Source organism: Symphalangus syndactylus, chromosome 20 (assembly GCF_028878055.3).
Source record: "Symphalangus syndactylus isolate Jambi chromosome 20, NHGRI_mSymSyn1-v2.1_pri, whole genome shotgun sequence".
NCBI classification, from domain to species: domain Eukaryota; kingdom Metazoa; phylum Chordata; class Mammalia; order Primates; family Hylobatidae; genus Symphalangus; species Symphalangus syndactylus.
Genome location: NC_072442.2, coordinates 38,067,621 through 38,093,593, shown reverse-complemented (window position 1 = coordinate 38,093,593; position 25,973 = coordinate 38,067,621). Strand labels below are relative to the sequence as shown.

General features: G+C 50.6%; 2 protein-coding genes across 25 annotated transcripts in view; one reads left to right on the top strand and one right to left on the bottom strand.

Annotated features, from left to right (window-relative positions):
• SP6 (Sp6 transcription factor) overlaps positions 1-25,973 on the bottom strand; it is a 97,496-nt gene that overhangs the window by 36,706 nt on the left and 34,817 nt on the right. For 6 of the 12 annotated variants that reach the window (XR_008653150.2, XR_010118089.1, XR_010118093.1 and 3 more), the window contains 2 exons: positions 14,762-19,052; positions 9,606-10,282 (listed from right to left, as the gene is read on the bottom strand). The gene's annotated coding sequence lies outside the window, so the exon portion shown is untranslated. The other 6 variants (XR_010118092.1, XR_010118086.1, XR_010118095.1 and 3 more) reach the window with 6 other exon arrangements.
• Positions 14,842-25,973, top strand: part of SP2 (Sp2 transcription factor) — a 36,318-nt gene continuing 25,186 nt past the window's right edge. For 3 of the 13 annotated variants that reach the window (XM_063628779.1, XM_063628777.1, XM_063628776.1), the window contains exon 1: positions 15,416-15,602. In XM_063628779.1, coding sequence (XP_063484849.1) covers positions 15,416-15,602 — 187 coding nt within the window. Of the gene's footprint in view, positions 14,972-15,196; positions 15,603-16,468; positions 16,614-21,622; positions 25,530-25,973 lie in introns of those variants that run through there. The other 10 variants (XM_063628787.1, XM_063628783.1, XM_063628784.1 and 7 more) reach the window with 9 other exon arrangements.

Sequence of the window (25,973 nt, the reverse complement as noted above, 5' to 3'; positions counted from 1 at the left end):
CTGCACTCCAGCCTGGGCAACATAGTGAGACTCCGTCTCAAAAAAAAAAAAAAACTTAATCTTCATTACAACTCCATTCTACACAAGAGGAAATGGAGGCACCGACAGAACACGGTAGCACTTCCCAATCAGAATGCAGCCCCCGCTGAGTCACCGACAGAGTCAAGGTTCTACACACAGCAGGAGTGGCCCTCTTTGGACAAAGCTCTGCCCTGGGCAACTGAGAGAAGGGGCAGAGGACAAGAGAGGGAAGTGAGGGAAGGCAGTTTCTCCAGGAGCTTTCAGTCTGAGGGAGGAGACAAGACCTCTGTCCTCTGGGAGTTGCTAGTCTGAGAGAGGAGTCAGATTGCACTTGAAAAATCAGTAGTTCCCTGATCCCTAATGCCACCATCCAGGTGGTACCAGAGGTCTTCATGACTGCATGAGCCTAGCTCCCCACCCACCGTGTCCTGGGAAAAAACACAAATAAGATTCCTCTTCCCTGAGTCGCCGGAGCAAAGAACAGCAGAAAACCCCTCTATGAGGTTGAAGGATTCTTATTAGATGCAATAGATGAAAAGGCCTATTGACTTCCAGGGCTAAGGGCCTCACTTGGGGAAAGTTCTTGTGGATGGTATTTGAACTTTCCCATCTAGAAGCAGGGGAATGGCTGGGATGAACTCTAAAGGCATCTTGGAATTCCATCCTATCCTATTTCCTCTCCTTCATCCTAGCCAAGCTCTGAGGATTATGACAGCGTGGGCAATAAAAAGTGCCTAATTGGTTGTTGTCCAGCCGAGGCTGCTCCCCATTTCCCTTGGCGGGGGTGGGAAACCGGCTGAGTCAGTTTCACTTTTGCTATTGCCCAGTTTCCCCATGGTTGCTGGGCACTAGCGGAAGCAGGGCACCCCGTGGGAATCAGGAGCTTGTCCCTGATGCTGCCTCTGAGGTGAGCATCCCCCAAAAGGCAGAGGACCCCTAGAAAGCACCAGAACATTAGGCTACAACTGCCCCTTCCCTGTGGAAAGAGGATAACTGGCAGGCTTCTCTCCAAATGCCCAGGGCCAACCCCACTGGCCTCTGAAGGAGTTGGGAGGAGGCACAGAGGACACCCTTTCCCCGGGCCTTGGTGGTGAAGCCTCTTCTGCAGCAGAGGGCAGAGGTGGAGACATGGGCTCTAGAGCCAGGTGCCTGGCTGGAATCCCGACTGTGTGAAGCCAGTGGTGTGATCTTGAGCAAGTTACTTAAGCTCACTATGCCTCAGTTTTCTCATCTGCAAAGTGGGGCTGATTATAGGACCTATCTCATAGGGAAAATGGGCTTGAATGAGTCAATGCACGTAAAGAGCTTGGAGCAGTGCCTGGCATGCAGTAGGTACTCAATAAATGGTAGCCATGAGCACTAGCTCAGCCTGGCAGTGGGCATGGGGAGATGGGATGCAAGTCAGAATCTGGACATGGCGGGGATGGGGGTGGGTGAGTGAGATGACTTCTGAACAGAGATCCTGGGCTTCCCAATGTCTGCTCATCTGGCAGTGAGATCCCAGTAAGCCAGGAGGGTCAGTGAGAGTTTGGCCTGGGTTCTCTCCTGAGCAGCTGCATCCCACTCAAGCCCTTCCACCACAGAGCTCTCCCTCCCACCGCCCACCTTGTCTCTCCCCACCTTCAGCATGAAGGCTGCTCTCTCCTTTCCTTGTCTTTCCAGGAAGGGTGGAGCCAGGCTCCTCACCTTCCTGGCAAACCTGCTGGCGTCCCCCCACCCAGGTCACATCCTCTCTCCTAGGAACCTGTGAACAAACTGTTCTTTCTGCTGGGGACACCCTGCTCCCTTTGCAGCTCTCACCTCTTCCTCCTTCCCAAGCCAGTCTGGTGCTCCTCTCCTCTAATGGGACGTTCCCAGGCACAGTATCATCCCTGCCCTAAGTCCTACCCAGTGCCGGCAATCTGGCCCCCTTCTCAATGCCCAGGTCCTGGACGAGTGCGCAGTCTCCCCCATCAGACTAAGAAGTTAAGCACTGTGTTTTACCCCAGAATCCACTGGGCCGTGCAGTCCATCCATGAGCCTCCAGCCCTCAGCCACTGTTACCCCTTTCCCTTTCCTTGGGTTTCCCATTCTGATCCAGGAAAGCAGCATAGTCGCTGGGCTGCCTGCCACTTCCAAGGCACCTGGGGGCTTGGCAGACAGACAGCCACCTGTCTCAGGAGGCTCAGGTGGATACTAATAGGCAGTGGAGGCCAAGGGCCTCCCCACCAGAGACCCCCAGAAGCCCCTCCAGCATTGAAGCTGGAAACCATTCAGTTACAGAGTCCAATCCCACCCAAGCAGAGACTGATGCCGGAGGAGGTCCCAGGAAGACCCTCATTTAGCTGCTGCCCTTCTTGCAAACCTTCTGCCTCCACCTTGCCACTTCACTGCGGTCTCTTGAGGGGAGAGATGCTTATGGGTGGGAGTTGGAGTGGGAAGAACTCTGCTTGGCTCCTGGGGGGCAGCAGAGATTTATGGGACTGGATTTTTACAGGGTAGGGAGAGGCCCCAGGCAGGAGCTATGGAGCCCAACAGAGGAGCAAAGGCATAAAACCTCCGGACATGAAAGTCCCAGCGGCAGGCCCCCCCAGGCCTGTGGGTGGTGAGAGATTTACAGCTCTTGCACAAGGCCTGCAGGGGCCTGGGGAGCTGCAAGGACACTTCAGAGCCAGAATAACTCCCCGCCAAGGCCTTCACCTTTCTCCTCTAGGAAAAAAAAAATACCAATAGAACAGGTTGGAGCTGCCAAGAAGATGGTTATCACTGCTGGGACCCCGCCCCGCCTGGAGACGAGGTGGCTCCCAACTTCCTCCCCCTCCCTGAACTCTCCTCTCTGCCCCCAGGTCAGGGAGAGGTGCCTGGGGCAAGACGAGGGGAGAGTGGAGGTGGGGCAACTTCCAGAAGGGGCCTCCCCCTGGAGAAAGTGGGGCTTGGGCTTTCACTGTTCCTTTGCCCAGACAAGGAATGCACAGCAGTGGCCAGAACCCCTGACAAGCCCAGGGGCCTGGAAGGGGGCAGTGAGTGGGTTCTGCCAGCTCCAATATTTAGGGAATGCTTTCACAATGCGCATGTGGGTAGGAGTCTTACCTGACGGGGACAAGGATGGGAAAATAAAGACAGAAACACAGAACGTCCCTTGTGCTTAGCGGCCATCTCTCATTTCAGCCAATGAGCCAAAAAGCTGAGACGGGAATTTCTCAAATGGAAAGTGCCCGGCCCCAGCCCCATGCCCTCTGCCCTTGCTCCACCAAACCCAGCTGCCAGTTTTCTCTTGGGCCAGACCCCGGCTCCTTCCCTACCCACTGAAAGGAAGGGCGGTAGCCCTGTGCCTACTGGGGACAGCTCATCTGGTTGAAGGGTGTTTCTGCCTCTTCTGGACTCTGTGCCCCATCACCCTGGTCCCCCACCTGCATGGAGAAGCCCAGACCCCCAGCAGGGTGGGGGTGGGGTGCATTGCTAACCACTTAAAAGGGCCAGGCAAGCACCCTGAGAACAGGTGAGGAGCCAGAGCCTTTGAACTGGGAGGGGCAGGTGCTGCTGCTGAAAGATGGAAATCCTGGGCCATGGCTTGCAGCGCCATGGGAGAGGGGTGGGCAGGAAGGCCCATAAAAAGCTGGACCTTCCCCTTCCCACCCCTCAGTTCAGTCCCTCAAGGTGCTGAGACAGCCAACTGAGTAATGTCTCAAGTGCTCAGCCAGGGGGCACAGACTTGTCCCTTACTAGGCCCCACCCTGATTGCTCCGTCCCCACCCCCCAGGGACAGGCCAGGGGAACAGTGGGGAGAGAGGACTGAGGCACTGCTGCCCAAGAGGCAAGAGGTTGAGTGGGGAGAGCCTCAGGTAGGGTGTGGGGGAAGCAGCTGTATCATCCTTTTTCCTGCTGACTGGCAGGCTGGGAAGGGAAGGAAGAGACAGGTCAGTGCCCCAGAAAGGAAGGGGAGGAAGTTAATGAGGAAAGGTGGCTTTGCACCCCTGGCCCCCGCCCCCTCTGCCACCAGCTTCTGACTCCAGGCTCCAGGAGTGGGCCGGGCTGGTCAGGACCTGCCTCCAGCCTGCCTTCCTCCCGAGCAGGTCGGGAAAATTACTCTCCTGGTACTGCTTTTTATTTTTTGAAGCCAGATCAAAGGTGGGACCCAGCTGGGAGCCATAGTAAAATCTCAGCAATGTGGAGCCTTGGAGTTTCAGAGGTGAAACCAGGAGCTGGGGGAGGGACCATCTCAGGCCCAGGCTGCACGGGTCAGAGGCCAGAGTGGGAGTGGAGAAGAAGAGTCAGGAGTTGAGCTGGTGGGTGGGGCCCTGCGAGAAGAACCAGCTACTTGAAAAATGCAGGCAAGTCTATGGTCACCTTGGTGTGCACCACAGCTCTCTCAATGCAGGGACCCACCCACGCGGAACCCCCCCACACCCCAGCATGCAAGCCATTCAGAAACTTCTCTCCAGGCCTGTGTTCATATTGCCCCCATTGCCTCACTGCCCCCATTGGTCACCTGCTCCAGTGCATCACTTTATTTATTTTTGAGACCGAGTCTCTCTCTGTCGCCCAGGTTGGAGTGCAATGGCGCGATCTCAGCTCACTGTAACCTCCGCCTCCCGGGTTCAAGCGATTCTCTTGCTTCAGCCTCCGGAGTAGCTGGGACTACAGGTGCGTACCACGACGCCCAGCTAATTTTTCATATTTTTAGTAGAGATGGGGTTTCACTGTGTTAGGATGGTCTTGATCTCCTGACCCCATGATCCGCCCGCCTCGGCCTCCCAAAGTGCTGGGATTATAGGCATAAGACACCACGCCCAGCCTTTTTATTTTATCGTAATTTAATTTAATTTTTATTTTTATTTTCAGACGGAGTTTCACTCTTGTCACCCAGGCTGGAGTGCAGTGGCACGGTCTTGGCTCACTGCAACCTCCACCTCTCAGGTTCAAGCGATTCTCCTGCCTCAGCCTCCCAAGTAGCTGGGATTACAGGCACTCACCACTATGCCCAGTTAATTTTTGTAATTTTAGTACAGATGGGGTTTCACCATGTTAGCCAGGCTGGTCTTGATTCCTGACCTCAGGTGAGCTGCCATTCTCAGCCTCCCAAAGTGCTGGGATTACAAGCGTGAGCCACCACTCCTGGCCTGTTTTTAAATTTTATTATTATTTTTGAGACAGGGTCTCATTCTGTTACCCAGGCTGGACTGCGGTGAAGCAATCAGTGCTTGTTGTGACCTCGGCCTCCTGAGCTCAAGTGATCCTCCCACCTCAGCCTCCCAAGTAGCTGGAACGACAGACTCGTGCCACCACACCCAGCTAATTTTTCTTTTTTTCAGGAGTCTCACTGCTCTGTCACCCAGGCTAGAGTGCAGTGGTGCGATCTCGGCTCACTGCAACCTTCGCCTCCCGGGTTCAAACAATTATCCTGCCTCAGCCTCCTGAGTAGCTGGGATTACAGGCGCATGACACCACCCCTGGCAAATTTTTGTATTTTTAGTAGAGACAGGGTTTCATCATGTTGGTCGGGCTGGTCTCGAACTCCTGACTTCGTGATCCGCCTGCCTTGGCCTCCCAAAGTGCTGGGATTGCAGTTGTGAGCCATCACGCCCGACCCACCCAGCCAATTTTTACTTTTTTGTGTGTGTGTGTGTAGAAATGGGGCATCTGGCTACGTTGCCTAGGCTGCATAACCTTATATAACAAGGAAGTTCTTAGATTAGGTAACTTTACTCCCTCCTGCTTCAAACAGAGCATATTCCCACTTTACATGCCCGAGTTCAGATTAGCAAAAAGCACCTTCGGCGGGGCGAGGTGGCTCACGCCTGTAATCCCAGCACTTTGGGAGGCCGAGGTAGGTGGATCACCTGAAGTCAGGAGTTCAAGACCAGCCTGACCAACATGGTGAAACCCCATCTCTACTAAAAATACAAAAATTAGCTGGGCGTGGTGGCGGGCGCTTGTAATCCCACCTACTCGGGAGGCTGAGACAGAAGAATCGCTTGAACCCGGGAAGCAGAGGTTGCAGTGAGCCGAGATTGTGCCACTGCACTCCAGCCTAGGTGACAAAAGCAAAACTCCATTTCAAAAGAAAAAAATGAAAAATGCACCTTCTTGGGGCTGGGCGCAGGGGCTCACGCCTGTAATCTCAGCACTTTGGGAGGCCGAGGCGGGCAGATCGCCTGAGGTCGGGAGTTTGAGACCAGCCTGACCAATATGGAGAAACTCTGTCTCTACTAAAAATACCAAAAATTAGTCTGGCGTCGTGGCGCATGCCTGTAATCCCAGCTACTCGGGAGGCTGAGGTTGCAGTGAGCCAAGATAGAGCCACTGCACTCCAGCCTGGGTGACAGAGCAAGACTCTATCTCAAAAAAAAAAAAAAAAAAAAGAAAAAGAAAACAATTTTCTTTATTTATAGTAGAGATTTAGTAGCATTTTTAGTAGAGGCGGGGTTTTATCATGTTGTCCAGGCTAGTCTCCTACTCCTGACCTCAGGTGATCCACCCACCTTGGCCTCCCAAAGTGCTGGGATTAAGGTATGAGCCACCCACCGGGCCCAGCCATTTGTTTTCTTTGAGACAGGATCTCGCTCTGTCTCTCAGGCTGGAGTGCAGTGGTTCGATATCAGCTCACTGCAACTTCCGCCCCCCAGGCTCAAGCGATCCTCCCACCTCAGCCTCCTGAGTAACTGGGAACACAGGCATGCACCACCATGCCCAGCTAATTGTTTTTTTTTTGAATTTTTAGTAGAGACAGTGTCTCACCATATTGTCCAGGCTGGTCTCAAACTCCTGAGCTCGAGCAATCCACCCGCCTCAGCCTCCCAAAGTGCTGATGGGACTGCAGGCATGAGCCACTGGCCCAGCATAAGTGCATGTGGATGTAGACGAAAGGAAGGACAGAGGGCTGCTCCACAAATTCTGCTGTCACTAATGGACTGGACGACCTCAGCCAACTCCATCACATTCTCAGAGCCTAGGTTTCCCCTGGCCATAAAATATGGGGTTAATTGTCCCTTCTAGGGAATCTAGGAGGGTTAATTGGGCAATGGCTCTGAAGTGTCTAGGAGGAGAAGGAGATCTATAAATATAAGGGATCATTAGCGGGCATTTCACAGCCGTTTTGTGGGCCCCAGTGTTATTATTAATACGATTATTGTTATTGTTATCGCCCCCATGGCCCACTTCCCGAGTCTCTCCCAGCCGGGTCAGTGCTTTCAGGTGACAAGCGCTGCTTCTGAGCCCAGCCTCCAGCCCCTGTTCCCAGCCCTGGTCCTTCTGAACCCACACCCTCCACACTCAGGGTCTCTGGGGAACCCTCAGCAGGCTAGCAATGGGACGGAGATGTGGTTTTGACAGAAGTGAGGGCCTAGGAGGGAGAAGAGCAGAGGGTAAGAGGGCAGTGCCTACATTCTCAGCCTCCCTTTGTCCCTGGGGACACTTCTAGTCTGCGGTGGGCAGCTGGGACTCAGAGAAGCAGACTGGGCACCACATGGAGCTGTGGTCCATGGGGTCGGGAAAGGTGGGGAGCAGGGGAGTGCAGGGGAGGGGCTGAGGCAGAGAGAACATGCTGCTACCCGGGGAGGTAAGAGGAGCTGGTTGGTAGGAAACCAATTCCTTGAAGAGGCTTGGTGTTGGTTTTTTTGTTTTTGTTTTCAGACAGGGAGACAGGGTTTTGCTTTGTCACCCAGGGCAGAGTGCAGTGCCGCAAACACAGCTCACTACAGCCTCAAATCCTAGGCTCAAGGGATCCTCCCGCCTCAGCCTCCCAAGTAGCTGGGACTACAGTTGAAAGCCACCAAGCCTGGCTAATTTTTAAATTTTTTTGTGGAGATTGGGGTCTCACTAAGTTGTCCAGGCTAGTCTCTAACTCCTGGGCTCAAGAAGCAATCCTCCTGCCCTAGGCCTCCCCAAGTACTGGGATTACAGGCATGAGCCACTATGCCCAGCCCAAATGGCTCTTTGTTGTTTTGTCTTTTTTGTTTTATTTTATTTTATTGAGACAGAGTCCCACTCTGTCGCCCAGGCTAGAGTGCAGTGGCAAGATCTCGGCTCACTGCAACCTCCGCCTCCCAGATTCAAGCGATTCTCCTGCCTCAGCCTCCCAAGTAGCTGGGACTACAGGCACGCGCCACCACAACTGGCTAATTTTTGTATTTTCAGCAGAGATGGGGTATTGCCATGTTGGCCAGGCCGGTCTTGACTTCCTGACCTCAGGTGATCCACCCACCTTGGCCTCCCAAAATGCTGGGATTACAGGAGTAAGCCACCGCATCCGGCCCCAAATGGCTCTTTTTAAGGAGTTTCTTTGTAGAGGCTGGAACCCACTCTCAGTCTCCGAATGAAGCAGGCCCTATTCCTGGGGAATAGCAGGCACTCAATAGCTGCTTGTTAAACTGGATCTCCCTGCCCGCCCTGTGTTACTGTAATGTGAACGATGGGCAGCTGCTTTCAAATGCCTTGCGCGCCCCCTGGTGGTGACACACAAAGGCTGAGGAGGCACCCGTGCCTTCCACCTTAAAGGGCTCCTTTTACCTGGGGCCCTGCCCTTTCTTCCTGAGGCTCCACAGATCCCACCCCAGGGAGACTGGGGGTAGAAAGAAGCAGCAAAGAAGGAAGAACCCTGTGGGGAAGGATGAGTGGAATGTCCTTGCTGGAAGATTCCATGGCAGTTGGTGGGGAGCCATCGGCCTGGACACCGGAACCAGGGGCAGAGGAAGTTGACACGCGTTAGGGCAGGGGTCAGGAGTGGCATCCCCGGCAGTGAAGACAGAGGTGTGTCTGTATGTGTGCACCAGGGGTGTGGTGTAACAGGGAGATACATCTTACAGCCTCTGTCAATGTTTCATGTTCACAGAAGACTGAGGAAGCCTAGATCCCTGAAATCACCGATGGACCCTAGGAGGAAAAAAAATAACCCAAATTCATCCAAGCTAGGTGTCTGTCCCATCAAATATTTTTGTGGGTCTGCATATGAGACAGTCCGGGTTAGAAAAGTCTGCAATTGGCGGGGCGCGGTGGCTCACACTTGTAATCCCAGCACTTTGGGAGGCCGAGGCGGGCGGATCACGAGGTCAGGAGATCGAGACCACGGTGAAACCCCGTCTCTACTAAAAAATACAAAAAATTAGCCGGGCGCGGTGGCGGGCGCCTGTAGTCCCAGCTACTCGGAGGCTGAGGCAGGAGAATGGCGTGAACCCGGGAGGCGGAGCTTGCAGTGAGCCGAGATTGCGCCACTGCACTCCAGCCCGGGCGACAGAGCGAGACTCTGTCTCAAAAAAAAAAAAAAAAAAAGAAAAGTCTGCAACTCTGGGACAGGAGAAGTCGCTCACGCCTCTAATCCCAGCACTTTGGGAGGCCGAGGCGGGTGGATCACCTGAGGTCAGGAGTTTGAGACAAGCCTGGCCAAAATGGTGAAACCCCACCTCTACTAAAAATACAAAAATTAGCTGGGCATGGTGATGCGCACCTGTAATCCCAGCTACTCAGGAGGCTGAGGAAAGCGAATTAGTTGAACTCAGGAGGCTGAAGAAAGAGAATTAGTTGAACCCAGGAGGCGGAGGTTGCAGTGAGCCGAGATCGCATCATTGTACTCCAGCCTGGGCGACAGAGCAAGACACTATCTCAAAAAAAAAAAAGTCTACAATTTTGATTTCCCCATAGGTAGAAAGGGAAGAGATGAGAAAATAGAAAACCATAGGAGGGAAAAGGGAGAAGCAGAGGTTACTGGGAAATCCTTAAGGCAAAACAAGCAGTCTTTAGAAGGCTGGGTCGGCTGTAACTCTTCAAAAGATAAACACCAACAATACAGCTTGGGTTGTAGCTATGAGTGAGGACCAACAGAGAGTCAAGGGGGCTGGCCTGATATTCTTCTAGTTTCTGGACCAACAGCACCAGCTATGCCATGTGGTTTCATAGGAGGCTCCAGGAGGGATCTGAAGCTTTTTTTTTTTTTTTTTTTTTTTAATTATACTCTAAGTTTCATAGGAGGCTACAGGAGGGATCTGAAGCTTTTTTTTTTTTTTTAATTATACTTTAAGTTCTAGGGTATATGTGCACAACGTGCAGGTTTGTTACATAGGTATACATGTGCCATGTTGGTTTGCTGCACCCATCAACTTGTCATTTACATTAGATATTTCTCCTAATCCTATCCGTCCCCCAGCCCTCCACCCCCCGACAGCCCTGGTGTATGATGTTCCCTGCCCAGATCTGAGCTTCTTGAGAGCAGAGGCTGTAGTTCCACATCTCAACATCCTGGGGGAGAGATGTTCACTGTCTGGTACTGACGGATTAGATGAGGACAATCCTGTGCAAAAAAGGTCAAAGAGAACGTCAGGAAGCAGGAAAAGCACAGGAAAGTGAAGAAAGAAGGGGATTCAGAGGTAGACATGGAAGGAGAAGTAAAGTGGAAGTGGAAGAAGCTGGGCCTGAAAGAGAAGGGCTAAGTCCCTGAGAAGTGTTAAAAGGATATAGTCATTCGGTCAGTCAGCAAACATTTACTGTGCACCTACTATAATCAAGCAATGTGCTGGGAACGGAAGGTGCCATGGTAGACAAGACAAGCATGGAGTTTCTAGTGGTGGAGAATGTGTAGCTTTGCAAGTTAGAAATGGAGAGAAAGTGACAAAGTAGGGTAGAAAGAAACTGAAAGCAGCTGGAGACAAAAGGGAAATATCACTGAGAGAACCTGCCTCCAGACACACCAGGGAGGAGATGTCACCCCTGGTTAAGGTTGACAGACACAGCCAGAACCACCCACTGGCCCTGGCTCTGTGAAGATGGCAGCAGGTAGGGTAGAAAGAGGAGAAATTCAGAAAGGGGAGGGACAGGAGTGGGTGGGGGTGGAGGGCACAGACTTTTCCTTGTTTTTTAATTGGGCACTCCCAGTGGGAAGGTATCTTTGGGCTAAGGAGTCCTTCTCCACATTTGGCTGCCCATTGGAATCACCTGAGGAACTCCTTAATGCTGATGCCCCCAGAGATTTTTATTTCCTGGGATGGGACCCAGACTTCAGAATCTATTAAAAGCTCTTTTAGTGAGTCTCAAGTGTGGCCATGGCTGGGTGCAGTGGCTCATGCCTTTAAGCCTAGCACTTTGGGAGGCTGAGGCAGGAGGATCGCTAGAGCTCAGTAGTTTGAGACCAGCCTGGGCAACATAGGGAGACCCCAGCTCTACAAAAAATTTAAAAATTAGCTGGGCATGGTGGTGCACACTTGTAGTCCCAGCTACTTGAGAGGCTGAGGCGGAAGGATCACTTGGACCCAGGAGGTTGAGGCTGCAGAGACCCCGTCTCAAAAATAATAAAAATAAAGGCCAGGCACAGTGGCTCACGCCTGTAATCCCAGCACTTCGGGAGGCCGAGGCGGGCGGATCGTGAGGTCAGGAGTTTGAGACCAGCCTGGCCAACACAGTGAAACCCCGTCTCTACTAAAAATACAAAAAATAGCTGGCTGTAGTGGCGCACGTCTGTAATCCCAGCTACTCAGGAAACTGAGGCAGGAAAATCGCTTGAACCCGGGAGGCAGAGGTTGCAGTGAGCTGAGATAGTGCCCCTGCACTCCAGCCTGGGCGACGGAGCAAGACTCCGTCTCTAAATAAATAAATAAATAAATAAAGTGTGGCCAGGGAGAGCACGAGCATTTCCAAGTCGCTGCCTGACCTTCTCCCTCTCTGTTGAAGACAGGGGCCATCTTCAAAGAAGAAATCTCTGAGGAGTTGTGTGGTCACTGGGGGAGCGGGGGTGTTTGTGAACGAGTCTCTAAGACTCCAATGGGCCTGACAAAAGTATAACAGGGTCTTCTTCTTAGAAAGTGTCCCTTTCCACCGGGCACAGTGGCTCACGCCTGCAATCCCGGCACTTTAGGAGACTGAGGTGGGCGGATCACTTGAGGTCAGGAGTTTGAGACCAGCCTGGCCAACATGGTGAAACCCCATCTCTACTAAAAATACAAAAATTAGCTGGGAGTGGTGGCGCATGTCTGTAATCCCAGCTACTCAGGAGGCTGAGGCAGGAGAATCGCTTGAACCTGGGAGGCAGAGGTTGCAGTGAGCCGAGATCGCGCCACAGCACTGCAGCCTGGGTGACAGAGCAAGACTCCATCTCGAGAAAAAAAAAAAAAAGAAAGAAACAAAAACAAACAAACAAAAAAAAGGGTCCGCTTCTTTGCCTGTGTCTCTAGTAAGAAAAGTCAGACAGCCTAGAAACAAACAAAACAAAACAAGGATAAGGTGACCTTTAAAAGGGCAAAACCAATCAAATAATTCAAAACTACTACAGAATTCTTCCAAGTTTTCGCACCCTGTCCTCCGCCATGTGTGTGCACACTTTTTTTTTCACCTCTGCAGTCTTCATGATGGGGCCTCTAGGATAGGAGAAGCATAGCTACCCCGTTTTTCTCCCAGAAGAGGTTTGACAGTGGCCCAGCAGGATATTCAACCCCACCTACCTCACCCCCAAGCCCCTGCACCCTAATACAGGTGAGTCATGGAACCCGGGTGGAGTCCTTGGTTTGACAGTGAAGCAATCTAAACTTGAAAAATGGCCTGGGAACAGAATGTATGGACTATACAAACAAGTCCTGCAGATGTCATTGTATGCAAATATTCATTCTTTAACTCAGCTTACATTTCCTGCTGATCCTCCTCTGTGCTGGCCTCAATCCTTCTACCACAGCTCAGTCTAGCAGGAGAGTAAGAAGTGAGAATAAAAGTGTGGAAATAGTGTGTGAGAGAGAAGCTCTTTTGCATGTGCCAGGGCAGCGCAGAGGAGGAAGAAGCTATGGCTGGGCAGGAGTGAGGTATGCAGACTTTGAGCAGGGTCTTGAAGGATGCATAGGAGTTTATTTATTTTTCTGAGAGACAGGGTCTCGCTCTGTCACCCAGGCTGGAGTGCAGTGGTGTGATCATAGCTCATTTTATGTTCAAACTCCCAGGTTCAAGTGATCCACCCACCTCAGCTTCCCAGGTAGCTAGAACTAAAACTGCGTACCACCACATGCAGTTGATTTTTTTGTAGAGACAGGGTTTCGCCATGTTGCCCAGGCTGGGTCTCGAAATCCTGGGCTCAGGTGATCCGCCTGCCTCTAGCTTCCCAAAGCACTAGGAATACAGGTGTGAGCCACCACATCTGGCCATGGATGCATAGGGGTTTACCAGAAGGGAAGGGTCAGACAGGAAGTCAATTAGTGGAAAAAAGCATAAGTGTTTAGGAACCTGGAATCTTTCCTGGAGGGAAAAGGGTAGGATTTGTAGGAAGGGAACGGGGGTAGAGGGAGGAGATAAAGCATGAAAGATACACCAGTAAGAGTGTGTCCTCTGGTGGATGCTGAGGTTAAGAAGAAAAAAGAGTGGGAGGACTTTGCCTAGAAAGGAGTTTGGGCTTTATCTAGGAGATATGGATCCCATGAAGGATCTTTACTAGAGGAGTGCTATCGTCTAAAGTCTTGTTTTTCCAAGGCTAACACTGCGAGGAGTAGGCTGGAAGAGGCTATTAACATTTATTCAGCAATTACTGTGTAGCCGGTATTCTGCTCTGCATTTTGTATTATCACACCAACCTTTTCTAGCAGTGTTTTTCAAACTGCCAGTCATGATCAACAAGGAGAATAAGATAGGATAGGATACGCATAGAAACTATCAGTGCGTCACAAGTAGTAAGCATTGTTTTCGGAAACTTTATGACACTCTCATACAAAGAGCAGTGTACTGGTCAGTATGCAAAATGTATTTCTCTTGATAGGCTATGTTTAAAAAAAAAAAAAAAGTCATTGCGCTAAGGTGTAGGTGTGATTAACCTCGTTTTACTGATGAGGACACGAGGCTCAGGGAGTTTCAGTACCCTGCCTAAGTTAGTGGGATGTGTAGGTTTCAAACCCAGACTGGTCTGAAGCCAGAATGGATTCCCTCACTAAGCTAGGCAGCTTTCCCAAGTTCTCGGAAGAGACTTGGGAGCAAAGATAAACCTACCCGGATAGTGCCTACCGAGTGCTTTACCTCATCTCAAGAAGGTAAGGGTAAGTGGGGCAGAGGCCAAGCAGTACTTCTCAAATTCAAGCGTGCAATTCTGTCCACGCGAGGCCCTTGCTAAAATGCAGATTCTAGGCACGCCCCGTGAAGTATCCAGTCGGATCAGGAGAGGCGGCCCGGGGAGCCTGCCTTTAGAAAGAGCTTCGGATGATTCAGATGCACACGTTTGGGACCGTGGGCTATGGGGGTCGCCGCAATAACCATGTGAGGATTAACGGGGGCTTAACCAATTGTGAAAATCCCCTTAGAAGTAGTGTCGCGTAAACAACCCCAACTCCCACTATGGTGCCGGACCCCAGTGCCTCACTGTACAAAGTAGCCCCTCCCGAGGCGACAACGAGCGAGGGACTAAATAAAAGGTTGATGGCTTTCCACTCACCAGGCATGGGGTTGAGTGGCAGCCGGCTACTGCCGAAGAGCAGGTAAAAGCTCCTGCCACACCTGGGCGAGACTGGACTTAAGGCGCAACGTATATGCTATTTCTGGGGCATTTGTGGGCCTCACCCTAAGGACTTCTGATTGGCTTCAGGGCAGATCTATCACTCATCCTCTGGGTTAGAGGTGGGTGGAAGGTCAACCACGACCAATACAAAAGCACCCTTCGGCTAAGCCCCTCCCCTTCCAGCTTCCTGTTGCTGTCCATCAACCACCCAGCAGGCGGGACTTTGCCTCCCTCCAATTGGCTAATGAACATGTCATTCATTATTCAATTGGTTTTCGGTTGGTGCACTCTACCGTCCATCAGTGACATTGCACAGACCTATTGGTCAAATCAACGTCGCTCTAGACGCCTCTGGTTGATTGGCTAATAGTGCTGTCGGTCCCCAATGTTCCAAGCACTTATTGGTGAAGGCTGCCGTCGCTCGGGCGGTGGCGGGCTCCGGGATTGGCGGGTGCTTGGCGGGCGGTGTCAGGCTCTCGGTGGCGGCGGAGGCGGCGGAGGCCAGGGAGGAAGATGTCGTAATGAGCGGTGGGTCCCGGCCGCTGCCGGCGGGGTCTTCCCGGCCCCCAAGGGTCGGGAAGACGGGCAGAGGCCGCGGGGAGAGGGAGCCGAGGCCGGGGGTTCCCCCCTGGGGCCGGGCCTGGCGCCGGGGCCCGGCTTCAGGAGGGGCGGGGGAGGGAGGATTCCCGCCCGGAGGAGGAGCGGGGCTGGCCAGCCGGGCGGAGGCACCCGGAAGGGGGCGTTCGACTCCCCGCCCCCTCGGAGCCCGCCGGGCGGGAGGGCGGCGCTTCCGGGGGCCGGTGAGAGGAGCGGGCACCGGGGTGGCCTGGCACCCCTCAGACGAGTGCCGACCCACCTCAGCGCCGCTCTCCCGCCTGGGCGGACTATGCCTGGGTCGACTCCGAAGAGGCAGCCAACAGCCCTCGTGTTCGCCCCGTGTCTGAGAGGCCTTCCTGCACTCTTTAACAGTAGATGCCCACCAGCGATTCAGGGCTCCCCGGAGTACAGAGAGGGGCGAGGGAACGCTTGAGATCCGGACGCTGCCAACCAGATGGGCACTGCTCGGCATCGACGACAGCACGGTTACTGATGTATCCCAGTCGGGCGATGGTGTCAGGACACGAGGGCACTCCCTGGGCAGATGACCTCTCACTGGGGAGTAGGCAAAAACCTTCCTTTAATATTTTCACTTGGGTCCTTGATCTTCCAGCCAGATATCTGCAAGCTCTTAGCAGAATTGTGAGAAGTTTGAGAACTTCTTGCCAGAGCTCCCAGCCTGTTACCTGACGCCCCGTGGGGGAGACTACTGCAGTCCCAAAGCTCAGGCGCAAACAATCTTAAGGAATTACAGAAGAAATAAAACAAAATAGATACTTGCTCTCCTCCTCCACCCACCTCCATCCCCATTGCTGACTTACGGTTTTCAGTCTCTTACCCATGCTTCCTATGTTTCCTTCCCAGCGGCTTTCTAATTTTAGTTCAAAAGGAACTATGTTTTCTCCTCTGAGAAACCTGGGCAACTGAGAAACCTGTCCTCACTGCATTCCTTGGTTTTGATTGCAATATCCTGTCATGTTTGTTTCTTAATTAATTTCATCCAAGGGGACTCAGTCTGGCCTTTCTCAGTGCGTTCTCCCAAAGTTCTTTCTTCTTCTGAGGTTACTTCTTGTTCACTTATTGTTTCTAGAGAAAGGTATGAGCCAGTAGATCTGCTTTAAACAATGAATTGGCCCAAGTTTCCCGTTTACAGATTTCATTACAGATGGACACTGTTTCAAGGTGCACTGGCATGCACTGTCTAAAACTGTTTCATGCTGCACCCCAGAAGGCATTCAGTTTCACAGTGGAGGGCTGTATTGAGTTGGTATTCTGGATGATGCAATTTTTAGGGCTAGAAAGTTTAGAGTGTTGGTTAGCTCACAGGCTGCGAAGGGAATAATGGTGGAGTCCAGACCACAGCAGTAATTTCAATTACAAACACAAAGAAACCCATTGTCTGCAATAATGAATATAACTGCAGTGTCTTGTTTTGTTTTAAATTCTTGTGTGCGATGAAGGGGGCGAATCTATCAGACAACCTATCAATTGGGCTGATGATGTCAATGTTCCAATGGCTTCTAACAGGCGTTAATACCTGTTGGAAATGGATTATCATTGGCTGGGACGATTGGTAAGTTTTCTAATTCTAGTTCTTCCTCTTGGTTGTACAGAGGCTTAACCTCTTTGGTTAAAAGCAACTACAAGAAAAAAGGGAGTCTGACATAATTATGAACCCCCCTGAGCTAGGCTGCTGAAGCCAGAAACTCTTTGCCAAGGAGACCCAAGTAGAGTTTGTTAATAATCGGATCCTCACCTGACTGCGCAACGGGGAGAACTGGCTCCGGGAGAAAGAGTTTGGCATCACTCTGGACAGCAGATAGACTGGCCACTTTTTTCTCTCAGATTCTATTAAAGTTTGGGCCTCTGGAGGCCTGTCAGAGAGGAGAAAAGAAATTATGAGATTTGGGCAAATGTCTGGGGTAAAGAAGCTTTATGGCATTTCAGCAAGTAGAGTGGTTGGTTCATTTGGATATTTTGGCCTTGAACTTATTTCTTCTGGTGGTTAATACCAGCTTTTTGGAGAAGTTGAACAGTCTTTTGCTATAGGTCTGTGGCAGTTCCCAAGTGTACTGTCAGCAAGTATAGTATTGCCCAACCAGGGCCCTTATGAAGACATTTTAAACTTGTTGCAGCCAACCAGTAGACCTTAGTATTGGCTTTGTTTCAGCCATCTTCTAAACCTTGCCCACTCATTTCTGTGATAGATATGTAACATGTTCTTTTTCTAATACTTATTTTTTCACACACCCCCCCTTTTCTGTATACACAAAAATTGGAAACCCTGCTTCCAAACACTGAAAAATTTAGGATATTTTGGATCAGGTGGACAATGGCTACGGAATGAAAGATGCAGAGAAACACTGCTTTAAAGGGTATGTAGAGAATTACAAAGTTTAGGGATGCAGTAGCATGAACACTTCTGAGTTTACAAGATTTAACCTCATGGCCCGATCTTAAACCTTGTGGGCTGCAAACCTGGGGTAAAATCTGTTCAGGGAAGCTCATATACTTTCTTACAAGTTCATTGGGTGATATGTCTGGAGTTTTCCCTTTTTGCAACTGACTTGGATTTGTGAATTTCTTCCCAGCCCCTACAGGCTGAACTAAACCAGTATCCAGTACATTTCTGGGCTGAGAAATGGACATCATTTTGGAATACATTTGTTGCTTTTTTGCTTGTTTTTGCCTTGCTTTTGTTTTGGATATGCGTGCAACTCCTTGTATGACGTTATCTAGACCTGTTGTAGGAGGAAAAAAAAGTTCTTTCTCTTAATTTCTTCCCTCATATAGCCAACTCTTAGATTTTTATGTTCCTGAAATGTAGTTGAGTGTCTTTTTAAAGATGCTCTTCCTCAATTATCAGCAGATCTTTTTTTGGCTAGCAGCATTCTTTTAGGAGACCTTGGGGTGGAGGAGGTCTCACTTTTCTGTCAGCAATCTATTGGAGCAAGGTGGAAAGATGAGTGAAGAGGGTAAAAATATGAGACATTTCTTTTTTTTTAAATAATAGAGGCATAGTCTCTCAATGCCAGGCTGGTTTCAAACTCCTGGCCTCAAGCAATCCTCCCACCTCAGCCTCCCAAAGTGCTGGGATTACAGGCATGAGCCACTGTGCCTAGCCAACATGGACATTTCTAACTTGAGGGTATTGTCAGGCTATGTAGAAAAGGGAGTAGAGATTGCCCTTGAGGAGATGCTCCCAGGTGGCGGATTTGTCCTACTTGATAGATTCCAAAATGGAAAACGGGTTTTTCTGCTGCCTCTGGGGACACTGGAAAAAGAACCTCCACATGAGTTCAGAGGCAGCACTAGCAGATTAGGGGAAGTCATGGCTTCCACTGCGTGTCTAGGAAGCGCTCTTTCCGGATGCTCTGAGGCTGCCACTGGCACGGGAATACTGTGCTTCTCGTCAGAGTGAGCTGCGGGCTGATGTGCTCTTGGGAGATGAGCTCTGCTCAGGAGCAAGGGGTTGTGAAAGGGCTGATGTTTCTTAGGCTCCCCCAATGAGCAGCTCCAAGCAGTGCTGAGATGTCTAGGCTGTTTGTGTCACAGGACAAGCATGCTTGCAGACCCAACTGTTGGAATCCTTCATTGGCATATCATTCCCATTGCTGCTGTTTGTCTCCACATCAGAATTGCTTGCTATACCTAGCCAGAAGCCCTGCCACATTGCAGTGCAGAGGCTTAGCTTGCTTGTTTTTGTTGCTGAGTGCTCTGAGATACCAGTTTGTCCCTTTGTGGTGATTTAGGCAGTTAGATGGCCTTTCATCTCAATCACAGAGTAAAAGTGGCCCAAGAGGAGCCAGCAGACACTAGCATACACATTTCCAAATGTCATCTTTCTAGAGCCTTCTCTTTGGGGTTGTCACCTCTCCTATAGGATTTGGTAGAATCACAAAGTGGCCTCCGAGAGAGTGAATAGGAAGTAAGAGTGAGCAGGCAGGGCCATGTAATTGGAAGTGGAATATCTCTGCTCCCAGTTGATAATGAGGAATCTTCTTAGATCAGCCTAGAATAAAACAGACCAAGACATTTCCCAGCCTCCAAAAAAGTAAATGGTAAGCCAGCCCTGTCTTCTCAGGGGAAATGAAATCACCACTCATTTCAGAAGCTGATTCTGGCCTGGGGCCGGGCTCGGTGATCATACCTGTAATCCCAGCACTTTGGGAGGCTGAGGCAGGCAGATCACTTGAGGTCAGGAGTTCAAGACCAGCCTGGCTAACATGGCGAAACCCCATCTCTACTAAAAATACAAAAATTAACCATATGTGGTGGCACACGCCTGTAGTCCCAGCTACTCCGGAGGCTGAGGCATGGGAATCACTTGAACCCAGGAGGCGGAGATTGCAGTGAGCTGAGAGCGCACTACTGCACCCCAGCCTGGGCGACAGAGCAAGACTCCGTCTCAAAAAAAAAAAAAAAAACGCTGATCATGGCCCAGGATAAATGTGGGGAGTGACTCACAAATAAATGTGCCAAAGCACATAATGAGATTCTTTAGGGGAAAAAGTGTATCTTGCTTTCTTTTTTTTCTCCTGTTCTCTAAAATTCTGAGGCCCAGTATTCTTTGACAAAAAAACTTGATGCTGTTTCTTGGGCCTGCTTTGATCAGGTTCTCTTCACCCTATGCTGCCCCCACCCCCACACACTTCCAGAGTCCCTTCCAGTACAATGGGATGTGACCCAGTCAGGATGCAAACTAGCAAATGACAATCACGTTTTGGAAAGAAGAATTAAGGGTGGAGACAGACAGGCGGCATTCAAATTCAAGTGCCTTCGTTATCTTTTTTTTTTTGAGACAGAGTCTCCCTCTGTCACCAGGCTGAAGTGCAATGGTGCAATCTTGGCTCACTGCAACCTCTGCCTCCTGGATTCAAGCGATTCTCCTGTCTCAGCCTCCCGAGTAGCTGGGACTACAGGCACGCGCCACCACACCCAGCTAATTTTGTATTTTTAGAAGAGACGGGGTTTCACTGTGTTGGCCAGGATGGTCTCCAACTCTTGACCTGATGATCCACCCGCCTCAGCCTCCCAGAGTGCTGGGATTACAGGCGTGAGCCACCGCACCCGGCTTTGTTTTGTTTTTGTTTTTGTTTTTGTTTTTGAGACGGAGTCTTGCTCTGTCACCAGGCTGGAGTGCAGTGGTGCAATCCCGGCTCCGCCAATGCATGTCAATGGAGAGAAGCATTAATGCATGTCAACTGAGAGAAGCATTGAAATGCAGTAGTACCTGGTGTGTGGTGATGAGAGGCGTGAGCTTTGAAGTTTTTGGCCAGGGGCAGGACTGGACTGCACTGGCCCACATGTGAGGTGACTGGTGGGGTTGAGGGTTCCATCAGGGTCTGGGTCAGCTAAACCCAGCTGTGGAGTGGATCCTGACCTAGTGCCAGGATATGCAAATCTGCAGCTTTTCTCCTTTGGTTCCTAAACTCGCTTTAGGCTCTCCTGCTCTAAAACCTTCAGGATTTATTCATTCACTTATTCAACAAATATAGATTATTAAGCACCTACCATGTGCCAGGGACTAGGATACATCAGTGAATAAGGCAGAGAAGTCCCTGCCTTTAGGAAGCTTACATCTTAGTGGGAGACAATTAATAACGAATAGATATTTGTTAGACAATGAAAAGTGCTAAGGAGGCAAAACGAGGATAAGGAAAAAAAGGGGGGTGGCAATTTACATAGGGTGATCAGGGAAGGTCTCAATGATAAGGTGACATCTGAGTAAAACCCTGAAGGAATGGGGAGGAGATTGAGCCTTTTTCTATCTGGGGTGAGGGGAGGAGGGTGAGAACTCAGCAGAGAGAAGAGCAATGCAAAGGCCCTCAGCAGGGGCCGTACTTGGTATGTTCAGGAACAGCAGGGAGCCACCATGTTAGCTAAAGCAGTGAGAGAGGGAGAGTGACAGGGCAGGTGAAAGAGGTCAGGTCACACAGGGGCCTTATGTGTCACAATGGAGATTTTGGCTCCTACTTTGAGTGGGAGATGGGATGGTATTGGGGGCCTCTGAGCAGAGAAATAACATGGTTTCATTTAAGTGTGATGGGTCTTACTCTGGATGTGTTGAGAATAGACTAATGGGGTCAAGGTCAGAAGCGCAGCTAGGAGGTTAATCCATGGGAGACATGATAGAAACCTGGACCTAGGTGATGACGGAGGAGGTGGTAGAAGCAGTCAGATTGGGCATATATTTTGAAGATAGAGTGTTTGCTGTGAAGTGTAGGGTGTGGAAAAAAGATAAGGATAACTCCCAAGGTTTTAAGGCTGAGGAGCTGGAAAGATGAAGTTACTATTCATTCACTGCAATGGGGAATTTTGAAGGCGTCACAGGATTAGGACAATATAGGGAGCACTGTTTGGGGCTAGTTAGATTTTTGTTTTGTTTTGTTTTTTGAGATGTTGTCTCGCTCCTGTCGCGCAGGCTGGAGTGCAGTGGCACAATCTTGGCTCACTGCAACGGCCACCTCCCAGGTTCAAGCGATTTTCCTTCCTCAGCCTCCCAAGGAGCTGGGATTACAGGCATGCGCCACCACGCCCAGCTAATTTTTGTATTTTTAGTAGAGATGAGGTTTCGCCTGTTAGCCAGGCTGGTCTCCAACTCCTGACCTCAGGTGATCCACCTGCCTTGGCCTCCCAAAGTGCTGGGATTACAGGCGTGAGCCACAGCGCCCGGCTGGGGCTAGTTAGCTTTACAAAGCCTATTAATACATCCAAGTGGAGCTATCAGTAGGCAGTTGGATATACAAGTCAAGATAGAAATGTGAGAGTTAAAATTATATAGAATCTGTATCTTACTGGTTTCTAAACCTACGAGACTAGACAAAATCAGCTAGGAAACAGGTGTAGACAGAAGAAAGGTCCTGAGACAGAGTCCTGGGGCAACCCAATCATTTAGAATTTGAGAGGAGAGGAAGAACCAGCAAAGGAGATATGGGAGAAGTTAGCCAGAGACTAGCAGGTGTGTCCTAGAGGCCAAGTAAAGAAAGTGTTTCAAGGAAGAAGAGGCCAGGCACGGTGGCTCACACCTGTAATCCCAGCACTTTGGGAGGCCGAGGCGGGCAGATCACTTGAGGTTAGGAGTTCAAGACCAGCCTAGCCAACATGGTGAAACCCCAGCTCTATTAAAAATACAAAAAATTAGCCGGGCGTGGTGTCAGGCCCCTGTAATCCCAGCTACCTGGGAGGCTGAGGCAGCAGAATCACTTGAACTGGGAGGCGGAGGTTGCAGCGAGCCAAGATCAAAAGGAAGAGCAATCAACTGTCAGAGCAACACGGATGATGTGGTTTAAGAAGTAGCCATGGCCGGCGCGGTGGCTCATGCCTGTAATCCCAGCACTTTGGGAGGCCGAGGTGATCGGATCATGAAGTCAGGAGATTGAGACCATCCTGGCCAATATGGTGAAACCCTGTCTGTCTCTACTAAAATACAAAAAATTAGTCGGGCATGGTGGCACATGCCTGTATTCCCAGCTACTCAGGAGGCTAAGGCAGGGGAATCGCTTGAACCCAGGAGACGGAGGTTGCAGTGAGCCGAGATTGCGCCACTGCACTCCAGCCTGGCAACAGAGCGAGACTTTGTCTCGAAAAAAAAAGAAGTAGGCCGGGTGCGGTGGCTTATGCCTGTAATTCTAGCACTTTGGGAGGCCGAGAATGGCGGATCATGAGGTCAGGAGATTGAGACCATCCTGACTAACACAGTGAAACCCTGTCTCTACTAAAAATACAAAAAAAAAAAATTAGCTGGGTGTGGTGGCGGGCACCTGTAGTCCCAGCTACTTGGGAGGCTGAGGCAGGAGAATGGCATGAACCCAGGAGGCGGAGCTTGCAGTGAGCTGAGATTGTGCCACTGCACTCCAGCCTGGGTGACCGTGAGACTCTGTCCCCCAAAAAAAAAAGAAGTAGAAGTAGCCATTAGGTTTTTAGCAACATGGAGGTGTCTGGTGGTGTGAACAGTTTTGGTGGCATGCATGGGGAGGGTGCAGCCTGGTTGGAGCAGGTTTAAGAAAAGCTAGCAGGAGAGAAATTAAGGACAGTAAGTATAGGTAACTCCTACAAGGAGTTTTGCTTGAAGAGAAGGGGAGACATAATGGATCTTAGCTGATGAGGGAAATTTTAACTTCTTGATGAAATTGTGGACATACCTAAGGGTCATTGCCTGAGGCTGGGGGTCTGAGATGGTGGGGTGAGGGGAGATGGGAGGCTCAGTAAAGGGTTAATGTGGAGACAAGATCTCCATTCCTTACTCACCTTCTTGCTTCCTTCGGCCTGTGGCATTAGCAAGCCACTGCCCAGAGTTGTTCTCATTTAATGAAAGCCATTGAAATTTGTTTTACTGTTATTGGGCTCTTTTACCATGGTTTTAATTTATTTGTTTATTTAAAATTTTTATTATTATTTTTTAAAGACAGGGTTTCACTGTCATCCAGGCCAGAGCACAGTGGTGCAATCATGGCTCACTGCAGCCTCGACTTCCTGGACTCAAGCAATCCTCTCGCCTTGGCCTCCTAAGGAGCTGGGACTACAGGCACACGCCACCACACCCAGCTAGTTTGTAAACATTTTTTGTAACGATGGCATCTTGCTGTGTTGCCCAGGCTAGTCTTGAACCCCTGACCTCAAGTGATCCTCCTGTCTTGGCCTCCCAAAGTGCTGGTATTACAGGCATGAGCCACTGTGCCCACCTTATAATGGTTATTGTGATTACTGAGGTTTGCTTCTCATTGAAATATTCAGCACAATTTGGAGTCTTTCACTACCAAGGTTGCTGCTTTCTTCATCCAAATGGATTCTCTTATCCCATTTGTCAGCTTTCTTTGAGGTCCAACTTTGTCCTCTAAAACCAGTCAGGGCATGCTTTTCCCTCACCAGCTCTGAATTCTTCCAGGCTAGGCAACTGGAAAAGCCTGGGCTTAGAAACTGCTTTGTTGGCTTACAGCCCAGCTGAGCTGACCAAAATAGCCAAGAGAAAGACTGTTTGCACAGTGTGAAATTCCTCCAGGGGAAATACCATAGCAAAAGGCCAAGAAAGCCAGAGCCACGATGGCAGGAACCCACAGGCAAAAAAAGCCAAGTTACCCCCAAGGCCTGGGTTGTGGAGATGGAGCCTAGTTCTCTCCAGAAGGAAAAGCTTCCTAAAGCCTACTGTTGTGGTATTTCTGTAGGCGCTTTTTCTCATTTGCTGGGTCTCAAGAGTAGCATTCTCAGTGAAAAGAATAGTCGAACAGCCTGCAGCCTGGTGGCCAGGGCTCAGAGGTCTCTCTTCCTGTTACGTTCTCTCCCCAAGTCAGGCCTAGAAAGACCGTGGGACAGGGACACACTACCAGCTCTGTGTAGATGGGACAGTGCCGAAGGGTGCCTGGAGTATGCACGGGCGGGTAGCAGGGTCACCTGCCCCAGATTTGAGGTGGGAGGAGGTCAGAAAAGGCTTTCCCTGAGTGAGTATAAATGAGCTCTGAAGGACAGGAGCTGGCTGGGCAAATGGGAGAGAGTGTGCTTCAGGCTCCAAGTGAAACAGGGTGGCATGTTTTAATTCCAGAAATGAAAAACTGAAGTGTGTGTTGGGAGAGTTGGAAGGGAAAGAGGTCAGGAGGGAGGACCAGGGAGGGACAGGTTGTTCTGGCCTTTATAAGTTTATCACAAGAGCATCAGGGAACAATTGAGATGGTTAATTAGGAGAGTAGCTGGATGGGATTTGCATTTTAAAGAGCCTTCTAACCAAATTGTGGAGGCTGGCTAAGGGGGAGGCCAGAGGCCAGGAAGCAGTTTTAGAGGCCATGGGCAGTATCTCAGGTGGATCATGGTGATGAGGATGGGGAGCCTGGGTACACTGTAGGGAGATTTGTCTATGAGGTGGAATCATGAGGACTTGATGATTGGTTGGCAGTGAGGGGGATACTTAGGTTTTGTCCTGATTGGAGATACCAGAAGAGAGGCTGCTTTAACCCAGGATATTCATACAGCCCATAGGCACTGAAGGTATCTGTGAGCCATGTGCCAGGCCTTGGTGTCTGCAGTTCAGTGGTATAAACAGACATGGCCCACCCTGGGGAGCCCTCACATACATTGGGCTCGTGATTAGTTAATGGGTGGTGAGTGTTCCCAAAGGAGTTAACCTCATCTCAGGGGTCCAAAAAGGCCTCTCTGAGGAAATGGCATGCCTGTACATAATGGCTCTTAAATTATGCTGGGAAAGTCAAATAGCCAGAGACCTGAAGGGTGAGGTCTTAGCTAGTGAAGAGAACAGAAAGAGCTATAAGCAAGGAAAGACAGCTGCAGAGACTCAAGTTTTTCAAGGATCTGGAAGAAGGCCTGTGGTGGCTGAGGGTGAGAAAGCTGGAGAAAGAATGGGCAAAGCTGACAGCTCAGTGCTCTGAGTGTCTGTGGCCAGCCCTAATGGAAGACCCACAGAGGGCTGGATGTACAGGTCTAACACGTGGAGCAGAGATCTGGGCCAGACACAGGCCTATGAGTTGCCAGCCTGTGGAAGGTATGTAAAGCCGTGCGAGTAGGCATGGTCACCCAGGGAAAGGGTGCTGGGTGAGGAGAAAGGACAGATGTTGGGGAACATCAGTATTTAAGGGGTGGCAAAGGAAGAGGAGCCCACAAGGGGAAGAGGTGGCAGGAGAGGTGGGAGAAAGTCCATGGGAATTTCGAGGAAGAGGCACTGGTCAGAGGGGCTGTTGGATTGAGCAGCAAGGAGGTCGCTGGCGACCTGGGCAGGTGCAGCATGAGCACAGTGCCAGGGTGGACGTCCTAATGCTGCTGGGAAATGAGTGAGTAGGGAAGGAGGGAGGGGACAGCAGGGTGCCAGCAGTTTTTCTACCAAGTTTGGCCAAGGGGGTAGGAAGAGAAGGCTGTGCTGGAGGGGACAGGAGGTAGAGGCGGATGATCAGTCCAGAAACTCAGGGGGTGCTTTTCTGCTGGTTTTGGA